The sequence below is a fragment of the Gavia stellata genome, unplaced genomic scaffold (genome assembly GCF_030936135.1).
Source record: "Gavia stellata isolate bGavSte3 unplaced genomic scaffold, bGavSte3.hap2 HAP2_SCAFFOLD_150, whole genome shotgun sequence".
In the NCBI taxonomy this organism is placed as follows: domain Eukaryota; kingdom Metazoa; phylum Chordata; class Aves; order Gaviiformes; family Gaviidae; genus Gavia; species Gavia stellata.
In genome coordinates, this window is record NW_026777245.1 from 112,654 (window position 1) to 136,213 (window position 23,560).

Below are 23,560 nucleotides of genomic sequence, written 5' to 3' on the forward strand. Positions count from 1 at the left end.
TCATTGTCCATAGAACAGCAGCCTCGTGAGCGGATCTTGCAGCTCGTCGAACTCACGCAGTGCCTCAGCGTGGGCAGCAGGATCCTGTGCCAGGTGCTGGAAGAGGTTGAGTGGCTCAGCCGTTTGGAAGGCTGGGGCAAGGTGATCTCCTCGGGCATGGTCTCATTGCCAAAGAAGAAGTGATCAAGGTTTTTCTGCTCCAGGCAGCAGCGCAGGTACCGCATGATATCCTGCAGCCGCGGCAGGAAATCCCTCCTGCGCCAGCCTGACAGGGGTATGGAGGTCAGGAGGTGCATCACAACTGTCTTCAAAGTATAGGTGGAAAAGCCTGTGCCCACCAGGATGCGGGCGCAGATCTGCAGGCGTTTGAGGTGGCAGCTGTCATGCGGGGCCTGCCTGGCGATATGCCTGAAGAACTTCACCTCTGCCACAGCGTAGCTCTCTGGCCCTGCCGTGCTGCTGGTAACAACTGCCTCTGCCTACTCGATGCTCAGGAAGATGTCCGACTTGCCTTGCTGCACCCCAAAAATCATCTCAATCAGGAGGGATCTCTTGAAGGCATTTGTGATTTGGAGCTGGCAGGAGCGGCTGCGGGGCAGCACCGTTAGCCTGCATTTAGATGACAGAGGCAAAACTTCCCAGGTTGTTGTCAGCAGCTCTTGGAACCAGCAGGCAGTTTTCTCTATATCTAGGTAGGACCCGGTGCAGAGGGTGCGTAGGAGGCTGGGACCCTGTTTTTTTCTCAGCTCCTCCTCGTTGTGGTGGAGGAAGCACAGCATGTCCCCCACCAGTCGCTCCCTCATGCAGGTACAAACCAGCTCCACGCGGAGGAATGAGTTCTTTGCTGGTAGCTCCCCTGCAGTGCTCAGCTTCAGGTGGAAGGCGTGCCCAGTGGGGGCCTTCAGGGGTACCATGAAGCGGTAGACAGCATCATGCTTACGAGGAGTCCAGACATTGATGGCTCTGCTCACACTGATGGCTGGCTGCAGGTATGGTATGAAATCATCCCTGGAAAATATCTGACATGCAGAGAGAAGATTGTCCACCAGGTCCTTAACGAGTTTGGAACTGTAGGTCAGGTCCTGCACGTGCTCCTGGAAGCGATTTTTCAAAAATCTTCCCACTTCTAATGAAACAGCGGGGTTTTCTTCTTCCTCCTTCTTATCCTCCGTGCTTCTGGAGCTGCTCTCCTTGCTGCTGTTGGCTGGCTGACAGCTCCCTTTCCTGAGCCACCAGCAGAGCCCAAAGAGCAGGACCAGGACTCCAGCAACGGCCCAGAACTGCCACTGCTGCAAGGCAGCAAAGAGCAGGGCTCCCCAGGCAAAGCCGCTCTGCTCCTGGCTCCTCTGCTCCAGCTCCTGCAGCAGCCGAGTCATCTCCTGGCTCAGCTGCTCCGCACGCTGCTGCATGCACTCGCGCGTGGCCTCATCCAGCTCATCCCTGACCATCTGCGGGTACTGGATGATGCTTTGCACAATGAGTGCTAGGAGATTTGCAGCAGCCATGGCCTGCAGGAGGAGGGAGAGAAGGGGTTCAGTGGGGCTGGGAGGGAGGGAGCTGCTGGTGGTGGGGGGGCAGGGATGAGAGCCGCAGGGATCTGGGGACATGTAGGAGAGGTGGCGAGGCATCGTGGGAGGCAGGAGGGCCTGCTGTCAGCCCCGGCGGCGGCAGCAGCACAGTGCCCTGCCCAAGGCGCTCCCACGAGTGTCTGGGCCCTCGAGGCAGGGTGAGAACCCACCCCCCTGGGGCTCCGCGTTCCTGCCCACGCCCTCCTCCAGCTCAGCCTCCCCCCGCGTGCGCACTCACCGCTGGCCCAGGCCGGACTGGGGCAGCGCTGCCTGCTGGCGCCCCTTATAACCACCCCCATTGTGACTCGTGCCCTGTGCTGTCACAGGCGCCAGAGCGCATCACAGGCACGCCCGCCAGCCAGCCCCAGCCTTTGGCCCTACCCCGGCTCAGCGACTCACAGCTGCCCTGGGCTACTGGTTAACGCTGGACTAGAGTTAATTTTCTTCACAGGAGCTTGTGTCGTGCTTTATTTTGGATTTATTATCATCTGCCTGCCAACAGCAACCTCATAATCATAGAATACCCTGAGTTGGAAGGGAGCCACGAGGATCATTGAGTCCAACCGCTGACTCCATGCTGGGCAACCTTAAGGTTAAATCGTATATCAAAGAGCCTTGTCCAATTGCTTCTTGAATACCAGCAGGCTTCGGGCCGTGGCCGTTTCCTGGGGAGATCTTGTTCCACTGCCTGATACCCTCTCAGTGAAGCACTTTTTCCTAATATCCAAGCTGAAGTGCCCTTGACGCAGCTTTAAGCCATTCCTTTGCATCCTATGACTGGACCCCAGAGAGAAGAGATCAGCCCCTCCCTCTCCGCTCCCCGTCCTGAGGAAGTTGTAGGCAGCAATGAGGTCACCCCTCAGTCTCCTCTCCTCTAAGCTGAACAAACCCAGTGTCCTCAGCTGCGCCTCATAAGGACATGCCCGCTCGTCCTTTCACCATCTTTGTTGCCCTCCTTCAGGCACATTCTAACCCTTTTATAAGCTTCTTACACCATGGTGCCCAAAACTACGCACAGTACTCGAGGTGAGGCCGCACCAGTACTGGGTGTAGTGGCTCAATCCTTTCTTTTGACTGGCTAGCTCTGCTGTGCCTAATGTGCCCCAGGAGATGGCTGCGTCAAGGGGAGTGCATTCTCCACCCCTTATTCCATACCATTTACGTCATGCTCATGTCTCATGCTATCCAAAACAGTCTCTCTAACCACCACCCCCCTTCCCATCCTTTGATACAATACACAGATACCATTCCCTTAGTCTGTGGATCACCCCTGTGAAATGTCTGTAAAATGTCCATAAATGTCCACAAAACGTCCATTGAGTTAATTTAGTCCATGACTTTGGGCTCCATCTGTTATGGTGGTCACTCAGGACAGGAGAGATGTTGTATGGCATGGGGTTATTGGGCACTAAAGCCAGCTCAGGTGGGGTCACTGCTGCACTTGCACTGCTTCTTGTAAGGCTTGTCCTCCCTTGGTTCATGCAGTTCTTGCTGTAGTTATTCCTATAACATGCAACTCCAATCATGGGCTACAACAATTTAAAGGTATTTCCATTACAATCTCTACCCGTCTTCCCTTTGGACCAGACCACAGGGTTTAACATTGCAATGAAGTCCTCCCCTTGCCCCTGCTCCGGCTTGGACTTATCCACAGATTGCAGTCCCTTAGGGTTGTACCTGCTCCAAGTGGAGCCTTATCTGTGCACCACAGTCTCTTCAGGGGTATACCTGCTGCGGCATAGAGCTATCCACAGCCACAGTCACACTGAGGTGCACCTGTTCCAGCATGGCCTTATCCATGGGTCACAATACCTTCTGAGATATACCTGCTCCAGCATGGCCTTACCCACAGCCACAGTCCCTTCAGAAGTAAACCTGCTCCACCATTACCTTTCCCATGGCTGCAGTCTCTCCAGGGGTGTACCTGCTCTGTTGTGGGCTTATCCATGCCCACACGCTTTGAGGTGCTCCAGCATGACCTCATGCACAGCCACTGATGCTTCCAGGTGTACCTGCTGCAGCATGGACTTATCCTCGGCCACAGATGCTTCGAGGTGTACCTTCTCCTGCGTGGGCTTATCCTTGGGCCACAATCCCTTCAGTGGTACACCTGCTGCAGCACAGACATAACCCCGGCCACAGACGCGTCGAGATGTACCTGCTCTGATGTGGATTTATTCACAGCCACAGACGCTTCGGGGTGTCCTGCTCCCATGTGGACTCATCCAGTCCCTTTCACTCGAGTTCACACTGGAGTTCCAGCCTGTCCAGTACAGCAGCACAGAAAGAGCAGCGATGCCCTGGCCATCTGCCAGCCCAGGCGCATGGCCATTGCTGTTATCAAAATGTTCCTAGGCACAGCAGAGCAAGATGATAAGCAGTATGGCAGTACAGCAAGCAGCGAAAGCAAAAAGCAGCCACTAATGAGCGCTAGACTCTAATATACAGTAAGGCAAGCAAACCCCATGGCAAGCACAGGAGCCTGCCGATTAATAGCTAAACAGCAATAACAGCTATAAATTCGATCTAGCACATTCTAATCAAACCTGTCGTTATCTTGAACCCTTCGAGCGCCACACTGGGTGCCAAAAAGGACTGTCGTGGTTTAAGCCCAGCTGGCAACTAAAGACCACACAGCCACTCACTCACTCCCCCCAGGTGGGATGGGGGTGAGAATTGGAAGAGTAAAAGTGAGAAAACTCATGGGTTGAGATAAAGACAGTTTAATAGGTAAAGCAAAAGCTGCACAGGCAAGCAAAGCAAAACAAGGAATTCATTCACTACTTCCCATCGGCAGGCAGGTGTTCAACCATCTCCAGGAAAGCACGGCTCCATCACGCGTAACGGTTACTTGGGAAGACAAAGACCATCACTCCGAATGTCCCCCCCTTCCTTCTTCTTCTCCCAGCTTTATATGCTGAGCATGACATCATATGGTATGGAATGTCCCTTTGGTCAGTTGGGGTCAGCTGTCCCAGCTGTGTCCCCTCCCAACTTTCTGTGCACCCCCAGCCCACTCACTGGCGGGGCGGTGTGAGAAGCAGAAAAGGCCTCGACTCTGTGTAAGCACTGCTCAGCAGTAACTAAAACATCCCTGCTTTATCAACACTGTTTCCAGCAAAAATCCAAAACACAGCCCCATACGAGCTACTATGAAGAAAATTAGCTCTACCCTAGCCAAAACCAGCACAAATAGTTTCATGCCGCGACTGAAGCCAGCCATTGGGGTGGGCAGCGCCTTAGAAGGTTGGAGTCTCCGTGAGGATGATGCTGTCTCCAGCCTGCTCGTGCACCTGCAGCCCCGCTGTGGGCATGCCTTCCACCTGAAGCTGGGCACCACGGATGATATGCCGGTGAGGGAGTCCAGCTTCCACGTGGAGCCAGAGTGCACCTGCACGAGAGAGCAGCTGGTGGAGGACATGCTGTGCTTCCTCCACCACCTCAAGGAACAGCTGGGGAAAAATCAGGAGCCCAGCGTCCTAGGCACCCTCTGCACCGGCAATGATTCTGTAACTGAATCAGTGATTCTATAACTGTCCGTGCTCCTGCGCTGGCACCATCGGAATAATTTGTCACCCTCCACAGCTGTGCGCATTGCCTGTGTACCGCAGGGAGCCTGAAGTGGCTTCCTTGGGGGCCATACGCAAACCAAGTGCTGGGAGCCCGACAGCATTGCCCTTGGGCGACCCCAGTGAGGTGGGTATCATACTGTTGGAGTGGGGAGCCCTTTGCACAGCGGACAAGTGCCATGACTGTGGAGCTGGGCTGTGGATGCTCTGGCTCCTGTACAAGTGTGAGGCTCGTTCACCTTACCTTGTCATGACTCGCAAGCTCAGGTTCCCACCACCTTAACGAGGGAGACTTAACACGTGCAGCAAGGTTTAAGAAAGCTTTTCAGATGTCTCCCGTTCAAAGCCTGCACTTGCGCAGTCTATGCCACATTTAGGAGAAGCAGTGGCCTGACGGCAACTGTGTGGCAGAAGAGGTGCACTCGTATCTGCATTCGGGACACCTCCAGTGGAAATCCAACGATGGTATATGGGCGAAGATTTACAAGATCTTTGATAATTATCACATCAAAAGAACTGTCTGACTGTCCATGTCCGAGTGCTAGAGAAGGCCAGACTTCTCCCAGTCTTCAAGTTAGACATTGCCGAACATGGCCAGTTCTTCCATGATACGCAAAGCTACCAGAACCTTCCTCACCTAATGATGTATCTTTGGAAAATGAAGTTAAAATTAAGGTGAGATGCTATCTGCATCTTTCACATCAGTGGTTTTCATTCTGTGGCCTAATCTTTCTCCCCAAAATTTTGTTTCATTGGAAAATGGCCATAATAACGCTGTATTTACCATGCATCTTTGGTGTTTCAAAGAGCTATAGCACATTATGGTTTTGGTATATGAATGCAAGAAGAGAAACATGTTATTTAAGATCCCCTTGTGAATTTTTTCATTTGAATACAGCCATGGTATTCTTTTTTAGTGCTTTGCATCCCTCCAGCTTCAAAGAGCAAGCTTTGAGCTACAGTTAATGATCTTTTGCTGATCTCTCCTCTTGAACCTGTTGCTAGTTTCTTGGGGCTTGTTTCCCTCTTGTGTACCTTTGAGCTTTTGAACCAATGTAAATGCTTACCTAGCAGGTTCATCTCGCCAAGTTCTTTTGATCAAGGACAAGGCTGAGAATCCGGGGAACAAAGAAGAATGACAAGCACTGATTGACTCCATGAAGACAATGCAATCTGCTCAGCCCTCTGCATCCCAACAGATTGTTACCACAAAGTCAGGCTTGCCAATGACCCAGGCCATCACATTAACTGGTTCCCGTTCCAAGAGGGTCCGGGTTTTCCAGGCTCTTTGGCAATTTCCTGTCACTTCCTCAGACTTGCTTACCCTTCTGCAGTCTCTTCTCAGAGAGAAGAGTATCCTAGATTTAATTTTCTCTCTTTTGTATTCGGTAAAAATCCTGATACACTGACAACTCTGGTCACAGCAGCATTATTAAAAACTTTTCTTGACTAGTCTGTTTTCTGACTCCCAGAGGATAACTGGCACAGATAGCCAGATGCTGCAGGATGTCTGTCCCAGCTGTGTTCAGGCACAACTGAACACCCACAGTACAGCCCCTGGGTCCCAGCAGTGCCCCAGCCAGCAGCTGTTTCTTGCCCAAGAGCATGCTGCAGGACCCGCCTGGCAGCACTGGCAGCTTGCTGCCAGTTGTCATCTTTCCCTGAGTCCCTTGGCTGTCATGCTGCAGAGACACGATTCCTCTCAAGAAGGGAATTACTACAGTCCAGGGCTAGCTCCTGGGAGTCCCAAGATGCCAAGGAAGGAGGACTGTCAGGAGCAGGCTGCCTAAGAAGGAAGGTTGTTGTCTGGTTTTCTGTGCCACTGTGAAGACCTTTAAATGCCGAGAGTCTGTAGGCACAAGGGATGCTCACGTTGCAAGCTTACAAGCATGAGAAAAGCTCGCAAAGAAAGAAGTGCTTCAGGCAGTACATAGATTCATCCATGCCTGACACTATTCACTGTGTAATAGCCAGGTCGCAGTTGCATGTGAGCCTGCGGGCTATGACAGTGGCCCTGAGCAAGCATGCCAAGAGGTGTGCCTAGGTGCAGAGGTGGTTAAGGACAGCACAATGTCTAGAGAGGATCCCATAGGTTATACTGTCCCTGTCTGTGTGCAGAGGCTGCTCTGGGGGCAGTTGGTTTCAAGTCGGGGGTGCCCTGGCTTGGCAACAGGCTGATGCCGCAGCTCTGTCGACAGGTAGCAGGATCACAGCCATACGCTGCACCACACCACAGCTGTCTGGCACCACATGTCTCCGAGTAGGAAGGCTGAGGGAGATCTAATTGCTGTGTTCCACCACCCAGAGCCTGTCTTTTCTGAGAGGTGCACAGTGAAAGAACATAAGGAAATGGTCACACATTGCACCGAGGGAAGTATGCCATGAGAGCAGATAAGCCCTGGAAGAGATAGCCAGAACGGGTGGAGAATCTCCTTCTTTGGCATCTTTAAAAGTTCAGCTGGACAAGACCCTGAGCGACATGTCCTAACTTTGGTGTTGGCCCTGCTTTGAGTAGGGGGCTAGACTAAAGACCTCCAGAGGTCTCTCCCAACACAAATTCTCTATGTTACTCCGATTGTGACAGTGAGGATCAAATGGCCTTGGTGACCTTGTTGTGTGGGTGAAAGACCTTATAATGCAGGTGTTTCCATTGCTCTGGAGGCCTTCAGGTAGAGCTACCAGTAATGAAAGCATTGTCCAAAGATTGTTGGAGGGGGCACTGTTGATGCTGGGGGGAGTCTTTTCTTTGATAATGACAACAGCGTAGATGAGCTTGTACAAAACTGCATTAGTTGAATCCCTAATGTATATGATGAACAAAGAAAGAGCCAGCACATGTCCCCTGATGAGCTGTTAGTGATGGCAGATATATCACTGAGCAAAAGGAGTTGCTGTTTACAGTTGCCAACACTGTGACCAGGAATCACCCAGCACTTGGGCAGTTTTCCATGCTGGGCTGCCTGGCACAGCAGCCCTTACCTCCTGCATACTAGAGCTCTTATCTAAGTGTCAGCCAGCTAGCAAAGGCAAGTGATCAGCTTTAGCATTTTCTTCAGTCATGGAAATCAGCCCATTTCCTTGACAGCTGATAGTTATCTGCAGGAATTTGGCTTTGCAGATCTTAAATAACAAATCAGGAAGTCTGAAGATCTCTGTTGAAGAAAGCTTTGGCATAAGTCTTTAATAGCCTGGCATAAGATCACAGCGTAAAAACCAAAATGACCCATGTTAGAAGACTGAATGTTCTGACCACAGTTATGAGTAACAGGTATTTATAGGAGAACTGTAAGAAAGTGTAGAAGTGAGGGTCATCTAATGGTTTTAGCCCTAAGCACAACAGGAAGTACAACCACAATCACATGGTAAGGCATTTCCATGGCAACTGATAACATTTTCCATTAAGCTGGAATTAATTTCAGGCTATAATCTGCCTAAGGACACAGAACACATAAGGATGCAGTAAGATAGCTAACGCCGTATTTAAAAAAGGAAATGGCTGGACTGTGGGTGTGATGGGAGTGGGAAGGAGCAAGAGCAGGACTCAGCGTAAGAAAACCCTGTCCCAGCGTGTCATGTCACGGGCAGGAAATGCTCCCTGCCCTCCATTACCACCGGATCTCACTATGTGGGTTTCCCTGCAATGGACTGGGCAAATAATGCAGTTGGGAGAAGTCTGCATTGCTTCTCTTTCCCTGGTCCCATAACTGCATCATGGGTCTCTCCTAGCTTTGGAACAAAAAGTATCAATTAAGTGCCTTACCAGACACGCTGCCTCCATGGTTGCCAGGGCCCTGACCAGCCCCCCAGGGCTTCTCTCCACCCTGTCCATGGCCCAGGACCCCCCTCCAGCCTAAACCAGGGCTGTCAGTCCTGTCCCAGTGACACTGCAGGTTGTCAGTTTCCCCCAGCCTTGCCTGGCCTAGCCATGGGCCCCAACGAGCCAGGCCCACCATTGGGCCAACATCCCAGTCTGTCCTCGGCCTGGCCCCGTCCCCACAGACCTGTCCGGCCATCCCTGGACTTGACTCTGAGCTGCAGATCATCCTGCCTCACCAACATGATCCTGCTTGATGATCTGCAGGCATGATTGATCCTGCTGAGGGTCTCCAGGCCTGCTCTGTTCCCTGGATGGGAGTGGTGGGACAGGCCTTGGTGTTAGCACACTCAGCTCCTGACCCTCGGGCCCTGAGGAAGCTGCCGGCCCTCCCTGCACCCTGGCACAAGTGTCCACAGTGCTGTGATACCTAGGTTCTGCTGCAAGTCCTTGCTAGGAAACGACACCCCAACCCACTCACAGCCTCCTGCACCCTAATAGGTCCTGTTGTTGCTGTAACTGCAAGCACAGATTCAGTGGCAGTGGGGCAGTCCCAAGGGGAGGCTGAACTGGGCCAGCGGAAGTCCTCCTGTCAATTTATGAGTTGTGGAGAAGCGTTACTGCTTGATAGCTGGATCTGTTGGTTTCCCACAACTGAAAACTACAGTGATGAGGCATTACATCCTCTTCTTCAGCTCCTTGAGGAACGAGGGGCATTGAATAGGTCTGTTAGACCATCTGGCCCAAGGTCTTGGGGAATGTGAGAGAAGAACTGCCCTCACCAGTGATTTATTTTGATTAACTAGCATCTAGGAGGGTTGTATTAACTTGCATCTAGGTGGGGGATAATGGCTGCTAGTTCATCAGATAGACTGTCCCCATTTGCCTTCCCAGCTATCTAGACAGGTTATCACCCTGATTATGAAGCAGATGTGAGTTGCCAGCATCAGCCCTTGGATGAGGATGTTGTACCTACAGCAGCTCCCAGCACTTAGGAAATGCTTAGTTTCATGACTGGGGTGAGTGACATCAGGCTAACCCAGTGTGCAGATCCCTGGGGTGGGACGGAGTCAGTGATGGCGCTTTGGCTCAGCCCAGATCCCTCTTCTCTCAGTGACTCTCACTCAGTAGCTACAACAATTGGCACACCTCCAGCAGCCTCCACCAAGAGCGTGTTTTGCAGCTTTTAATCTAGGCAAAATAAGGAGAGGAACACAGTCACAGCTAACGGAAATTATTCTTACCTTTATGAGGAATGGCTTCAAGTGGAGCACTCCACTGAGTGAATATGGATTCCCCCTTTGATTTTTCCCCAAAGCAACTTATTTGTGAAGATCCCAGTAGTGAAAAGATACTGTGCTTTCTTTCCCTCTTTCCTTCTGCAAGTGTCAACCCAAGTATGAAAAAGATGCTGTCTGATGGGACACTCCTCTCATGTCAGAACAATCTGTAGTGATTACTAAAGATTCGCAGGCAGATATGAAGAAACAGACTGAGAAAAGATGTGTATTCCCTGTTGCAGAGCTAGAGGAAAACAAAGGTCACCAATCTTCTGAATGCTTCCTTGCAGTCAAGGGCTTCTGGAGATGCATGCACAAATAGCAAACCTGCTATCTTGGAGATGGGGCTAGAGGGAAACCCAGCTTAGTATATATACACTTCAGAGGAGACAGCATGAGAAAGATGAGGTTTCCTAGCACCTTACCCACCCTGCTGCAACTGAAGTCAGTATCAAAGTTCTCACCGTCTTCCATGAGTTTCATTGTTTTCCATCCATTTTCCCTGAGATGTATTGAGGAAAGAATCCACCTGTATTATTTTCATGTCTGCTGTGCAGACAAGGAAATGCTGCATTTGTACATGTAAAGGGATTTCTCTTGTCTGAGAGACAGAAAAGGGTGAAGCCATAGGTGTCATTATTTGTATAGATTGACACGCGGAAACGAACTTCGTAACTCACACACAGTTATAAAGCAGGCATGTTTATTGTGGCGCCGGGTGCAAGGGGATTTCTCCACAAAGCTTGCACACAGGGTTAAAATCATGACAGGTATTTAAAACAGTTAACAAAGTTAGTTACGCCTACTGGTGCTACCCCTTAATTAACTATTGGTTAATACTTTTCTTACTTCATCTTAAAGTTACAGTTCTCTTTTAATTCACCACGCATGCTCAGAGAGTAGGGGGCTCAATTGGGTTGAGGCTTCTCTAGCTAGGAGGTGTGTTTTTTAGTATTAAAATGAGATTATAATGAGACAAGTTAACTCTAGGGCACTATTTTGGCAGTCTTTTCTATTTTCCTACGATTCGTCCTTGCGCTAATCATTATTGCTAGTTAGCAGAGAGTCAGTGGAGACAGTCTTTATCTCTAATATGTCTAAGTACCGGGTGCAGTTGTTACAAAGTATCTTCTCTACACTTTTCTTTCTTACTTTTAGCCCTTGTTTCTCAAGATGCCCTGTAACATTCCCCCCTTTTCTTTCCCTTAAGCAAATTCTTTTGCTCTTAAAAGTGGTTTGTTATGTTTCATCATTACTTTTAGTGTCCATACTTGCCCAATAATTTCCTTTAGTTTACACCAAAGGATAAGATTCACTATTGTTAATGTTGTGGTGGCTATTAGTAACCCCAATATCGGGTGGGTCATTATGTTTAAGATTTTGGTAGCTGACGGGGAATAACCCCTAAACACATCCCACCAATTGTGCTCTCCGTCTGCCTTCACTCGTTCCACTACTTGGTGTATTTCCTCTGTATCATGATGGACAGTAATTAAAGTCTTTCTTCCACTTCCTTGAACTTGTTTTAACAATCTTTTTAAATTTTCATGTTGTAATAGTTTTTTTATTAGAGTGAGATTCATTCCAATAGGGGTGGGCTGTATATCCTGAATCTACGTATAATTAAATTGTAGCAATTGATAAGTAGTAACAGGAGCTGTGTAGTTAAAATCACATCCTGTAAGACTAACAAAGTTGTCCACCATTTGATCATCTGCTTGTACAAGATCACATTGAGATCTCAGACAAACACATCCCATACCCCTGTAAATTATGATGGTTCTTAGGGTCTCGTTGGGATGCACCTCAAAGTGACAAACATTTTGTTCAGTGTCAAGACAAATATCTTGCCCTTTGATGGTGTTTCCTTCACAAATAAATCCTTGCTGGTCTCGTACGATACAGGCCTCGACATTAATAGTTTGCCACTTATTCCTGTTTTTCATAGCCCATACCCTATGTCCTAGGGGATAAAGCACAGTTCCATGGTAATTTAATCCTAGTGCAACAATCGGGTATATGTTATACACTAAAGCTTTATATATTGTTAGTACAAAAGCTGTAGCTGTGTTGTTAGTAGGGTCAAAGGTAAAATTAACCAAATGCCACCACAATTGGAATCTCCTTTCAAATTTCGTTGCGTTATTCCAAATCACCTTTCGGATTTCTTTTGGTAGGATTCCGTCTTCTCCTTCCCTAATGATTGCAGCTGCTATTGTCTGTAACCATAATTGAGCTTGGATACAACTGAGTGCTGTAGAAACATTAGTCTGAGCCATGTCTAATGCATTTATAATCAATTCATTGTCCTTTCATTAAGCTTTTCCCACTGTGGTAACATATTTGCTGTAAGCCATTGGCTGGTTCCTAAAGTTAGGAGGGAAGATCTTAAAGGGTTCTGTATTTTGTTTAGATCACTGGTCAGCGTTGGGAGTTTGTTCCTTATTATCTCAGTATCTATACTATTTAAAACTCCCAGTCCTGTTCCTACTGCACCAATCACATGTCTCCTTTTTCTCTTTCGGGAAGGAAGGGTCCTCTTATGTAACCATGACGTCCACCCTATGTGTAAGGGTCTTATAAATGATGAACAGGCTGGTTGAACGGTGGAAATATCGTTCTGTATTAATAATTCCACTCGCTTAAGAGACCATATTGGATTAGACATTACCTGTTGCTGACCGACATATTTAATTACGTATGCTCCTGTCGGATACACATATGGTCCTATTTGCTCAGGCTCTGTGGGACTTGATTTAGTAGCCTGAGTCGAGGAAGTGTAGGCAGGGGGAGTAGTGGTTTCCTCTGGTGTCTGCAACCGAAATCTAAAAGTTAGAGCTTGGGCCCCCTTTTGAGTTGCCCCCAGACATATTATGGTCACCGTTTGAATTGTATTGAAGGGATACCGACAAATGTCCTTTCTTTTACATATTGTGCTACCTGTTCTATTGGCAGAGTCCCAGACAGAATCATTTTTGACAGGAATTTGGGTCTGGAGAGGAAGCGGGTTACTTACATTAAGGAGTTTACAACCTATCTGGACCTCCTTTCCTTTCTCAATCATCCAGGTATAGACCAATTCTATTCTTTCCCATTCAGTTGGTCGCAGTGTCATGTTATTATTACATATTGCCACAGTTGCCAAATTCAACCCGTTCCCGAGCTTCCCATATACCCAAAATAAGCGTTTGTCCAAGGCCACTCCCAACAGTGGCTACAGTTCAGTAGAGTCATAAGAATCCATATCACCGCTTTCGAATGCGAAGCTTCAATGGTCCCATAGGTGTCAATTCCCATCATGGCTTAGGGGCTTTCTTCACTCTGGTGTGATGTACCCACGAGATCTGCTCTTTAATCTTGATCGCTGTAGGGGTTGTCAGCAGCACCTGGAAGGGGCCTTCCCATTTCGGTTTCAGAGGTGAATCTGTAAAGGACTTCACATACACATAATCACCAGGCTTAATATTATGCACCGGCCCATCAAGACCTCGGGCTCTGGTTCCTAAGACAAGTTTCTCTATCTCCCGAAGTTGTTTTTGCAGGTTTACAATATAATCAGATAACATTTCATCTCCAATCTGAGTTGATATTCCCGCCTGTACAATATAGGGCCTCCCGTACAGTATTTCAAAAGGGCTCAACTCCTCTTTAGTTCTGGGCTTAGTTCTAATTCTCAGGAGTGCCAGAGATTGTGGCAATCCGGCCTTCTCCTGCCCAATTTTACAATCTGTAACTTAATTAAGTGGTTCATCTTTTCCACTTGACCACTTGCTTGTGGCCTATATGAGGTATGTAACTGCCAATCTATTCCCAAGAGTCTACTAACTTGCTGAACAATTTTTGCAATGAAATGTGATTCTCTGTCCGAGGAGATTGTTGCAGGAATTCCAAATCTCGGTATTATTTCTTGTAATAGTGCTTTAGTTACTTCTCTAGCCTTATTAGTTCGGCAAGGGAATGCTTCTGGCCAGCCTGAAAAGGTGTCTGATAGAACCAGCAGATATCGAAACCCCCCTTTTCTTGGAAGTTCTGAGAAATCAATTTGCCACTGCTGCCCTGGATAGTTTCCTTTCCCTATCTGTCCAAGTTGGACTTTAGGGCTTACCTTAGGATTATTTTTCAAACATATTTCACACTGCTGTGTCACTCGTTTAACAGTGGTGTAGAGGTTCCGGGCAACTATACGCTGACTCAGATGTTTATACAAGGCCTCAGCTCCCCAGTGGGATTTCCTGTGTTCTGCTATAACTATGGCCCACAATAACGCAAATGGGATTATTATTTTGCCCTGCGGAGTCTTTGCCCACTTACCTTTCTCTACTTCTCCCCCTACATCTTCAACTAATTCCTGATCTTCTTTGGAATACCTGGGTTCACAATCAATTTGTATTTTACCGTCTGGGACCAAAGACTGCACCTCTCATTCACCTTTCTCAGCTGCTCTTTTGGCTTCTCGGTCTGCCATAGCATTGCCCAATTCTTGAGCGGTATGTCCTTTCTGATGAGCCTTGCGATGCATGATAGTCACTTTTTCAGGTTGCGGTACTGCTTCCAGGAGCCTAAGAATTTCTTCAGCATGTTTTATATGTTTCCCTTGGGTGGATAGGAGTCCCCTTTCTTTCAATATGGCTCCATGGGCATGGACTACCCCAAAAGCGTATTTGGAGTCTGTCCAGATATTAATCTTTTTGTCTTTGGCTAGCTCCAACGTTCGGGTTAAAGCGATTATTTCTGCTTTTTGTGCCGTAGTATTTGGGGCAAGGGCTGCGGATTCTATTACCTGATTCACGGTGGTTATTGCATACCCTGCTCTGTGGACGCCTTGTCGAACAAAGCTACTTCCATCTGTGTACCAGGAATCCTCAGCGTCTTCCAGTGGCTCCTCCTTTAGATCTGGTCGGCTGGAATAGACCGCTTCAATCCTTTCCAGGCAGTCACGTGATACCGGTTCTCCCGTGGTTCCACTGAGGAAAGTTGCTGGATTGACAATATTAGTAACAATTATTTCCACATCATCCTGTTCCACCAGAACAGCTTGATATTTAAGGAATCTCTGTGGTGAGAGCCAATGCCCCCCTTTTACCGCTAATACTGTGGATACAGTATGAGATGTCAGCACTGTAATCTTTTGGCCCAATGTAAATTTACGTGCTTCTTGAAAATTTAGCACCAATGCTGCTACCGCCCTTAAGCAGCTAGGCCAACCTTTACTTACTTCATCAAGTTGTTTGGAGAAATACGCCACTGCTCTTCTATATGGTCCCAAGTTTTGGGCTAGGATTCCCAGAGCTATTCCCTGTTTCTCATGGGAGAGCAACCAGAACGTCTTAGTAATATCTGGTAACCCCAAGGCAGGGGCTTCCATTAATTTCCTTTTCAGTTGCTGAAATGCTCTTTCTGCTTCCCCATTCCAGGTGAGGTCTTTTGGATTAGATTTTAACAGTTTATAGAGTGGTCTTACCAAGAGTCCGTAGTTATAGATCCATAGACAACACCATCCCGTCATCCCTAAAAACGTACGGAGTTCTTTAGCCATCTGTGGTCGAGGAGTTTGGCAGATGGCCTCCTTTCTTGCTGTTCCTAGGGTCCTTTGGCCAGCAGTTATCTCGTACCCGAGGTAAGTTACCTGCTGCTGAGCTATTTGGGCTTTCTGTGGAGAGACTCGATAGCCATTAAGTCCAAGGAAATTCAGCAGACTAACTGTCCATAGTATACATAGTTCTTTTGTTTTAGTGGCTATCAATAGATCATCTACATATTGTAACATTATTCCATCTCCATGTGGTTGCTCCCCCTGTTCCAAGTCTTTAGCTAGTTGGTTCCCAAAAAGAGTGGGGCTATTTTTAAACCCCTGTGGTAACACAGTCCACGTTAGTTGTGTCTTTCTCCCAGAGTCCGGGTTTTCCCCCTCAAATGCAAACAGCAACTGGCTCTCTGGAGTCAAAGGTAGGCAAAAGAAGGCGTCTTTTAGGTCCAATACGGTAAACCAGGCCAATTCAAGTGTCAACTTAGTTAATAATGTATATGGGTTTGCCACGACAGGATGCAAATCCTCAACAATTTTATTAATAGCTCTGAGGTCCTGTACCATTCGATAATTACCATCTGGCTTTTTGATAGGTAGAATGGGAGTGTTATATTCCGATTCATACTCTGTTAGTATCCCATATTTGATAAATCGGTTGATTATTGGTCGGATTCCTTCCCTATCTTCAGTTCTGAGGGGATATTGCTTAATTCTTACAGGCCGCGCCCCCAGTTTGAGCCTGATCATTATTGGGGAGGCATTTTTGCTTTCCCTGGTATTTCTGAGGCCCATACTCCTGGATATACTTGGTTCTGGATTTCGTCAGGTATTTCTGAGCTAACAGGAGTATCTATGAGGGCCAGACTCAGAAGTTCAATTAGCTGGTCATCCCCCACTCGAAGCTCTATTTTTCCTTTTTCAAATTTTATTTCCGCTTTTAGTTGTTCCAGTAAGTCTCGCCCCCAATTGAGGTTTTGGTGAGTTGGGCATATATAAGAATTTGTGTATCCCAAATTGTTTTCTCAATCTAAATTTAAGAGGCTTTGAAAAGTACGCCTTTTCACTTTGGCCAGTAGCTCCTTTACCGTTACAAAATCATCATCCGTAGGTTTTAAAGCTTGGTTAATAGGTTTCATCTTGAGAAAATAAAATCAAGGACAGGGTCTGCCCTTTCTCTGTGATTCTAAGCAGCTGTGCTGCTGCCTCCGAGAAGCACCTTTGAGGCAGGAGAGGCCCCCTTGGGCACACACCACGCAGCACCGAGCTCAGGCCTCGTCACAGTGGTTTTACTGGGCTCCAGCTCCGTTTCCTAGCTGGGGGAGGCCACGGGACCATTTCCCTGCTTCCACCCCATCTGGGAAAGGTGGTACCGGCTCCCCCTCAAAAACAACATCAGTTGCAACAAGATATTGTAATTCAAGGTTCCGTTAAAGGGCCATTTCTCCTCATCATTTTTATTAAAGTCTTTCTGCTCACACTCCCTCCTGGCAGCTCTCCTATCTCCTTCCAGTGAGCTAAAATACAGCCTAGAAGGCTCCTTTTCAATATTTTGCCACTTTGTTTACCTCCCATAATGAACACCCTGCCCACAGGGGCTTATTCCTCAGCCTAAGAATACAACTGGATTGAATTGACAACAATAATACCTTGTCCAAGGCAAAAGATGCAAGGGTGTACTCGCCCCACAGCGAATGCACCTAAATTCAAGACAATTGTCAAAAAGGAAATAATGTACTTATGACACTCCAAACACTTAGCACAAGCAAACAAGCAACACCAATGGCAAATCAGACAGTGCTCCACGCCAAATAAATCCGTCACTATTCTGTTCTACATTCCCCCCCCCCCCACATTCCAGCGACATTCTTACTGATTCCTTATACCTTTTATATTTTCACAAAGCACCTGCTTCCTTGACACTCACTACGCCAAAAATCATCTCGTCCCCAAACCGTACTCAAACGTTCTGTTTACAACCAAAACATTCAACAACATCATGAAAAATCCTGATATCTGTGTATAGGACAATAAGGGTTAACAATCAGTTCGGTTAACACAGTCTGTCATACGCTTCGTCCGTCTCCGGCCGCTCTCCTCGCGGAGAACATGGAACCGCGGATCAGGACCCCGCACTCGCCCCGCAGTCCGACTGCGTCTCACTCACTCAAACACTCACCCAACTTAAAACAACTAACAACAACATTAATTGTATATAATGAAGCACTTTTCACAAAATACACAGTACCGGGCACAAAACTTCTTAAGTATATAGATTGTAGTGACTATCATAAAATGCCAGTTATAGCCACAATAATATAAATTTCAATTCCCATGGGTTATAATAGTTGGTACAAACGATAGCAACTCTGCGTACTTCCCTTAATCAGGGATTCCCGCGTTCCTGTAGCTATCCCATACTCCCGCAATTTCAGCGAAGAGCACCCCCCGCGCGTACTTCCCTATCCAGGGATTCCCGCGCCCTCACTACTGGATTCCAATCCCTCCTGGGGCGAGCACCAATACTCTTTACCTCACGTAGGACATCTCCTCACGACTTACAGGTTCCCCTTCCTTAACATACCTGGTCCGCTGATGGTCCTTGTCTGTCCCTGCAGTGATCGGGCGAGCGAGGGAGGTCCTCCGAGAAATCTCGGGGCGCGCCAAGGATGTCCCCCTCTCAGCCGGTCCCGCAGCCGGGCAGAGAGGGTCCCATCTGGGGTGCCAAAATTGACACGCGGAAACGAACTTCGTAACTCACACACAGTTATAAAGCAGGCATGTTTATTGCGGCGCCGGGTGCAAGGGGATTTCTCCACAAAGCTTGCACACCGGGTTAAAATCATGACAGGTATTTAAAACAGTTAACAAAGTTAGTTACGCCTACTGGTGCTACCCCTTAATTAACTATTGGTTAATACTTTTCTTACTTCATCTTAAAGTTACAGTTCTCTATTAATTCACCACGCATGCTCGGAGAGTAGGGGGCTAAATTGGGTTGGGGCTTCTCTAGCTAGGAGGTGTGTTTTTTAGTATTAAAATGAGATTATAATGAGACAAGTTAACTCTAGGGCACTATTTTGGCAGTCTTTTCTATTTTTCTACCATTCGTCCTTGTGCTAATCATTATTGCTAGTTAGCAGAGAGTCAGTGACGGCAATCTTTATCAGCAGAGAGTCAGTGAAGACAGTCTTTATCTCTAATATGACTAAGTACCGGGTGCAGTTGTTGCAAAGTATCTTCTCTACATTTTTCTTTCTTACTTTTAACCCTTATTTCTCAAGATGCCCTGTAGCAGGAGTCTGATCCACGCTCAATCCCTTCCAGTCTCACTCGCAAGGTCCCATCTGGGTCGCCAAAACTGTTACAAATCTGTAATATAAAAAGTCATCTACACAATGTACGTAGGTGAGCAGGTGCTTCTTTATTGCAGCGCTGGACACACAGGGGATCACTCCACCTAGTACCGCGTGCTTAGTTTCTCGGCTGCAAAAGTTATATACAATCAAAGTATACATATTCATCATATGTCCAAGAAACAGTTAACACATTCATACAATTTCCGAGAACTCATTAATCTATGTAAATGCTCGTGACCCATGTGCCTCCAGGTACACAGCTGGTCGGCTAAGATCCTCTGGTGGTCGTCCATAGTCTTCCTCATGGCATTCGCTAGTTGAACCCAATCTTTGCGCATGCTCAGCTTACTTGCAAAATTCCATTCTTGGAATCTTCCTAAGTTTTCCTCCGTTTACTGACCAGGCCTACAATTTATCATTCTCTTGACTAGCAAATCCTACCTATTCACAATGCTACATTGTTCAGCAGTTAGTTGATGGTTAAATCACAGATAAGTCATACCTAGTTATCATTACACAAAATACATAATTTAATTTTTCATTAATCGCTCTCTTGATTATACCATTCTATCAATATCCTTACTTGAAATAATCAATGTTTATTTCTATTAATACCTATTGTTTGGCATTCTTGATATTCAAATCAAGATGGGAAACGTAAGGAAATTTCCAAGCAGCATCACTGGTTCCTATCAGGTCACATTGTTACAGGACTCAAACAAAACTTCTCTATTGGATTCTTCATTGTTCCATCCTGTTACGATTAGTTCCTTACTATGGAACAGTGACTACCTGGTGAGGTTCCTACCAGTATAGTTTCAAACTTAACAATCCTAACTTATACATTTCTACATTATTATTTTATTTATTAATCAAACTTAACTTTTCTGTATGATCAAACGGTGATTATTTGAAAATTAGAGTATTTGCAAGATCGTAGTCTTCACCGACTGCAGCGCTGGGGAGACCATTGAGAGGAGGATGGTGCCGCTCTCGGCAGAGGGCTGCTGTGCAGGGATTTCCCTTTCCTTTCTGTGTCCCACGTTCTCCCCTCTTTTTCCCTGGGGTATGGGGTCAGGTGAATGCCATCAGCTCCCAACAAACCTGGCTTCTCAAAGGTAGAGCCATGATCAGAGAAGCCAAAACCTTGAGTACCAGCTACGCAGCCAGGCATTCAGTGCTCAGTTTGTCTGCTCCTTCCCGAACCCCTTCCTCCTCCTGGTGAGATAGAGGAGAACACCACCTGTGCTCCTGATCCTTTTGGCCTTGCTCCGAGGGACACGCAGCCTCTTTTGCCGCTTCTAAGTTGCCTCGTCACAGTATTGTTTGACCCTACTTTGCGTAGCAGGACTGGATGATATCTTGTACCATTCAGCAGGCTTGGCAGCCTCTCAGTGGCGTCAGGAATGTGAGCTGCTGGTGGGCAGCAAACTTCTCTAGACAAATTGTCTGGATGGCAAACAGGCGCTTCAGTGCCCCTCAGTAAGGAATCTCCAGTTGCTAATAGCTTACGCGCTTTCCTGGTGGCACTGGTTCTAATGCGGGCGGGTGGGTGGCTCACCTTTGCCTGCTTGACTTTTCCGGGATCCTGTCCCTTACTCACGTGCTCTGAATTCTCCAATCCCAGACTATCATGCCTGCTTCCTAGCCCCTGGAACACCTCTGTGAAACCCTCCCCGTATCTGGCATCATTGATAAGTAACTGTAGCAAGACCAACTCAGGGTCGTTTAGATCAAGAAGGAAGCAGGGGGATGGTGACGCCGCAGATTTATAGCTGCTTTGCAAAATAGTAGTACGCGTGTGTTAAGTAGCGATTGGTCAAATCCTGTTGTACCTGGTCGCCCAGTGTCGCGTTAAAAAGAATGCAGTTTGGAAATTTGTCTGTCAGAGTCCCAGGACTTTCACTGACCCATTTATCAGAGCCCCAACAAAAGGACTTGCACTGAGCAGATGCACAAAAATCGAAATTAGTTATTTTATTGAAAGCGACAGAAACAGATTCGAGATTGCCGTTGATAAATTCACTAACTACAATAGTGCTACTAATTAAGGTTAATATTGCTAGCAAACTTGATAGTAATACAAGAACCCGGGGATGACTTTCACCCAGAGGGTGAGAGGCGCAGCGCTTACCCAGAGAGGCGTCCCTGCCTGGGGTGGAGGAAGAGAACACAGCCCGTCGACTGGTCCGTCAGGTATCGAGGTTCTTCTCTCCCACCTTAACAATCATTTTCTCTGTCTTTTATCCCCAAAACTATGAGGTTCCCCCCCCATATGTGACGTGTAGCATGATTTGGGTGGAGAGACGAGTGCTATAGTCATATATGTTTAGCATGACCTCTATAATCTTCATTAGCATATGCAGGGGTGTGAGTTGTAATATGCATTTCACAGGTAATGAGGCAAAGGTCAGTTATCGGACACGAAGCCTTTTCAAAGAACAAAGGACCTCTCACATTCCTGTTATCTTACTGTCTTTGCTGACCATAAGCAGGGCTGTCCTGCCTCCACAGGGCCCCCTCCTTATCTGCACCCTGTGTTAGCCGGGTGAGTCTCCACTTCCCCGGGTCGCACAAGAGATAGCAAGGGCAGTCTTAACAGATCTTTGTGCACAGGAATCCCACCTCATTATCCAAATTCCACACCCAGGAAAGGTATAAGAACCTCGTGTAAAACCTCGTTCGGGGTGCCCCAATTTGAATAGGACACCTCATGCGCACGAATAAAGAATTGCTCTTGTAATTCTGTCCTTTGCATCCTGGGTTCTCCCTGGGTCGGCACGGGCCCCTACAAAGTGATACACAGACACCCAGAAACGCAGCGCTTATTCAAACACACCATTTATTGGCAACTTTGCACAGAGTAAAGCTCCCAGAGGGAATGGACTCTCTCAAAAAGGCAGGGGTGGTCGCTGTCCAGGTGGTAGCGGGAGTCTCTGTCACAAGCCTCCTTGCAACAGCCTCTTCAGCTGCATCGGCTCAGACTCCCCAGAGTGTGCTTTTGCTCTGGAGGAAAGGTCTGTTCAGCAGTTCCCACTGCCAACTGAGCAGTGTCTTCTCCATATGCTGCATGCTCGGTTCTGCGGCACCAGCCTCCCGGGGAGCGTCTAGGATGGGTAGACTCTCCACCCGGCCCCCAGTGAGCACACCGAGGCACATCAGCAGTGCCTCTTGCTTGGTCCTTGCACAGCCGGAGCTGCCAGCAAGAATGTCTGAGCCCCTGTGAAATGCCATCCCGGCCGCAGCCAGTGCGAGGGGAAAGCAGGGCGAAACTCGTCTTTGTCGCCACCATCGTCATCACCATCTGCTGCGCTGGGGACACCATTGAGAGGAGAACGCTGCTGCTCTTGGCAGAGGGCTGCTGCGCACGGGGTTTTCCCTTTCCTTCCTGTGTCCAGCCTTCTCCCCTCTTTTTCCCTGGGGTACGAGGTGGTTGTGTGCCATCAGCTGTGAGCCGCGCAAACACAGCTCTGCATGAAGACCTCTTTCATTGTCCATAGAACAGCAGCCTCGTGAGCCTATCTTGCAGCTCATCGAACTCACGCAGTGCCTCAGCATGGGCAGCAGGATCCTGTGCCAGGTGCTGGAAGAGGTTGAGTGGCTCGGCCGTTTGGAAGGCTGGGGGCAAGGTGATCTCCTCGGGCACGGTCTCATTGCCAAAGAAGAAGTGATCAAGGCGTTTCTCCTCCAGGCAGCAGCGCAGGTACTGCATGATATCCTGCAGCCGTGGCAGGAAATCTCCCCCCTGGTGCCCAGCTCCAGGTGGAAGGCATGCCTACGGGGGGGCCGAAGGGGCACAAGCAGGCAGTAGACAGCATCATCCTCATGGGGACTCCAACCTTCAAAGGCACTGCCCACCCCAATGGCTGGTTGCAGCACCGGGAAGAACGTATTTGACAAGAGCACTTGGAAGACACGGAGGAGGTCACGCACCAGCTCCTCCACCAGGTTCCTGTAGGCCAGCTTTTGCACTGGCCACTGGATGCGCTTTGCAAACACCCTGCTCACATCCCTCTCATCATCAGCATCTTCTCCTTCACTTTCTTCCACCTCCTGCTCCTCTTCCTCCTCCTGCTCTGTGTTGCTGCTGGAGCTTTCCTCTTCCCCGCTGCTGTCCACCTCACGGCTTCTTTTCGTGCGCTGCCAGCAGAGCGCAAAGAGCAGGACCAGGACTCCAGCAACGGCCCAGAATTGCCACTGCTGCAAGGCAGCAAAGAGCAGGGCTCCCCAGGCAAAGCCGCTCTGCTCCTGGCTACTCAGCTCCAGGCTCCTCAGCTCCTGGCTCCTTTGCTCCAGCTCCTGCAGCAGCCGAGTCATCTCCTGGCTCAGCTGCTCCGCACGCTGCTGCATGCGCTCGCGTGTGGCCTCATCCAGCTCATCACCGACCATCTGCGGGTACTGGAGGAGGCTTTGCACAATGAGTGCGAAGAATTCTGTGACAGCCAT

The 23,560-nt window shown here is 48.3% G+C and overlaps 1 protein-coding gene across 1 annotated transcript; it reads right to left on the reverse strand.

Moving 5' to 3' along the window:
- Positions 1-23,560, reverse strand: LOC132321854 (inositol 1,4,5-trisphosphate receptor-interacting protein-like 1). Its single transcript, XM_059835264.1, is given in 4 exon segments — positions 1-137; positions 140-892; positions 22,894-23,101; positions 23,501-23,560. Coding segments are annotated over 4 exon segments (1,158 nt in total).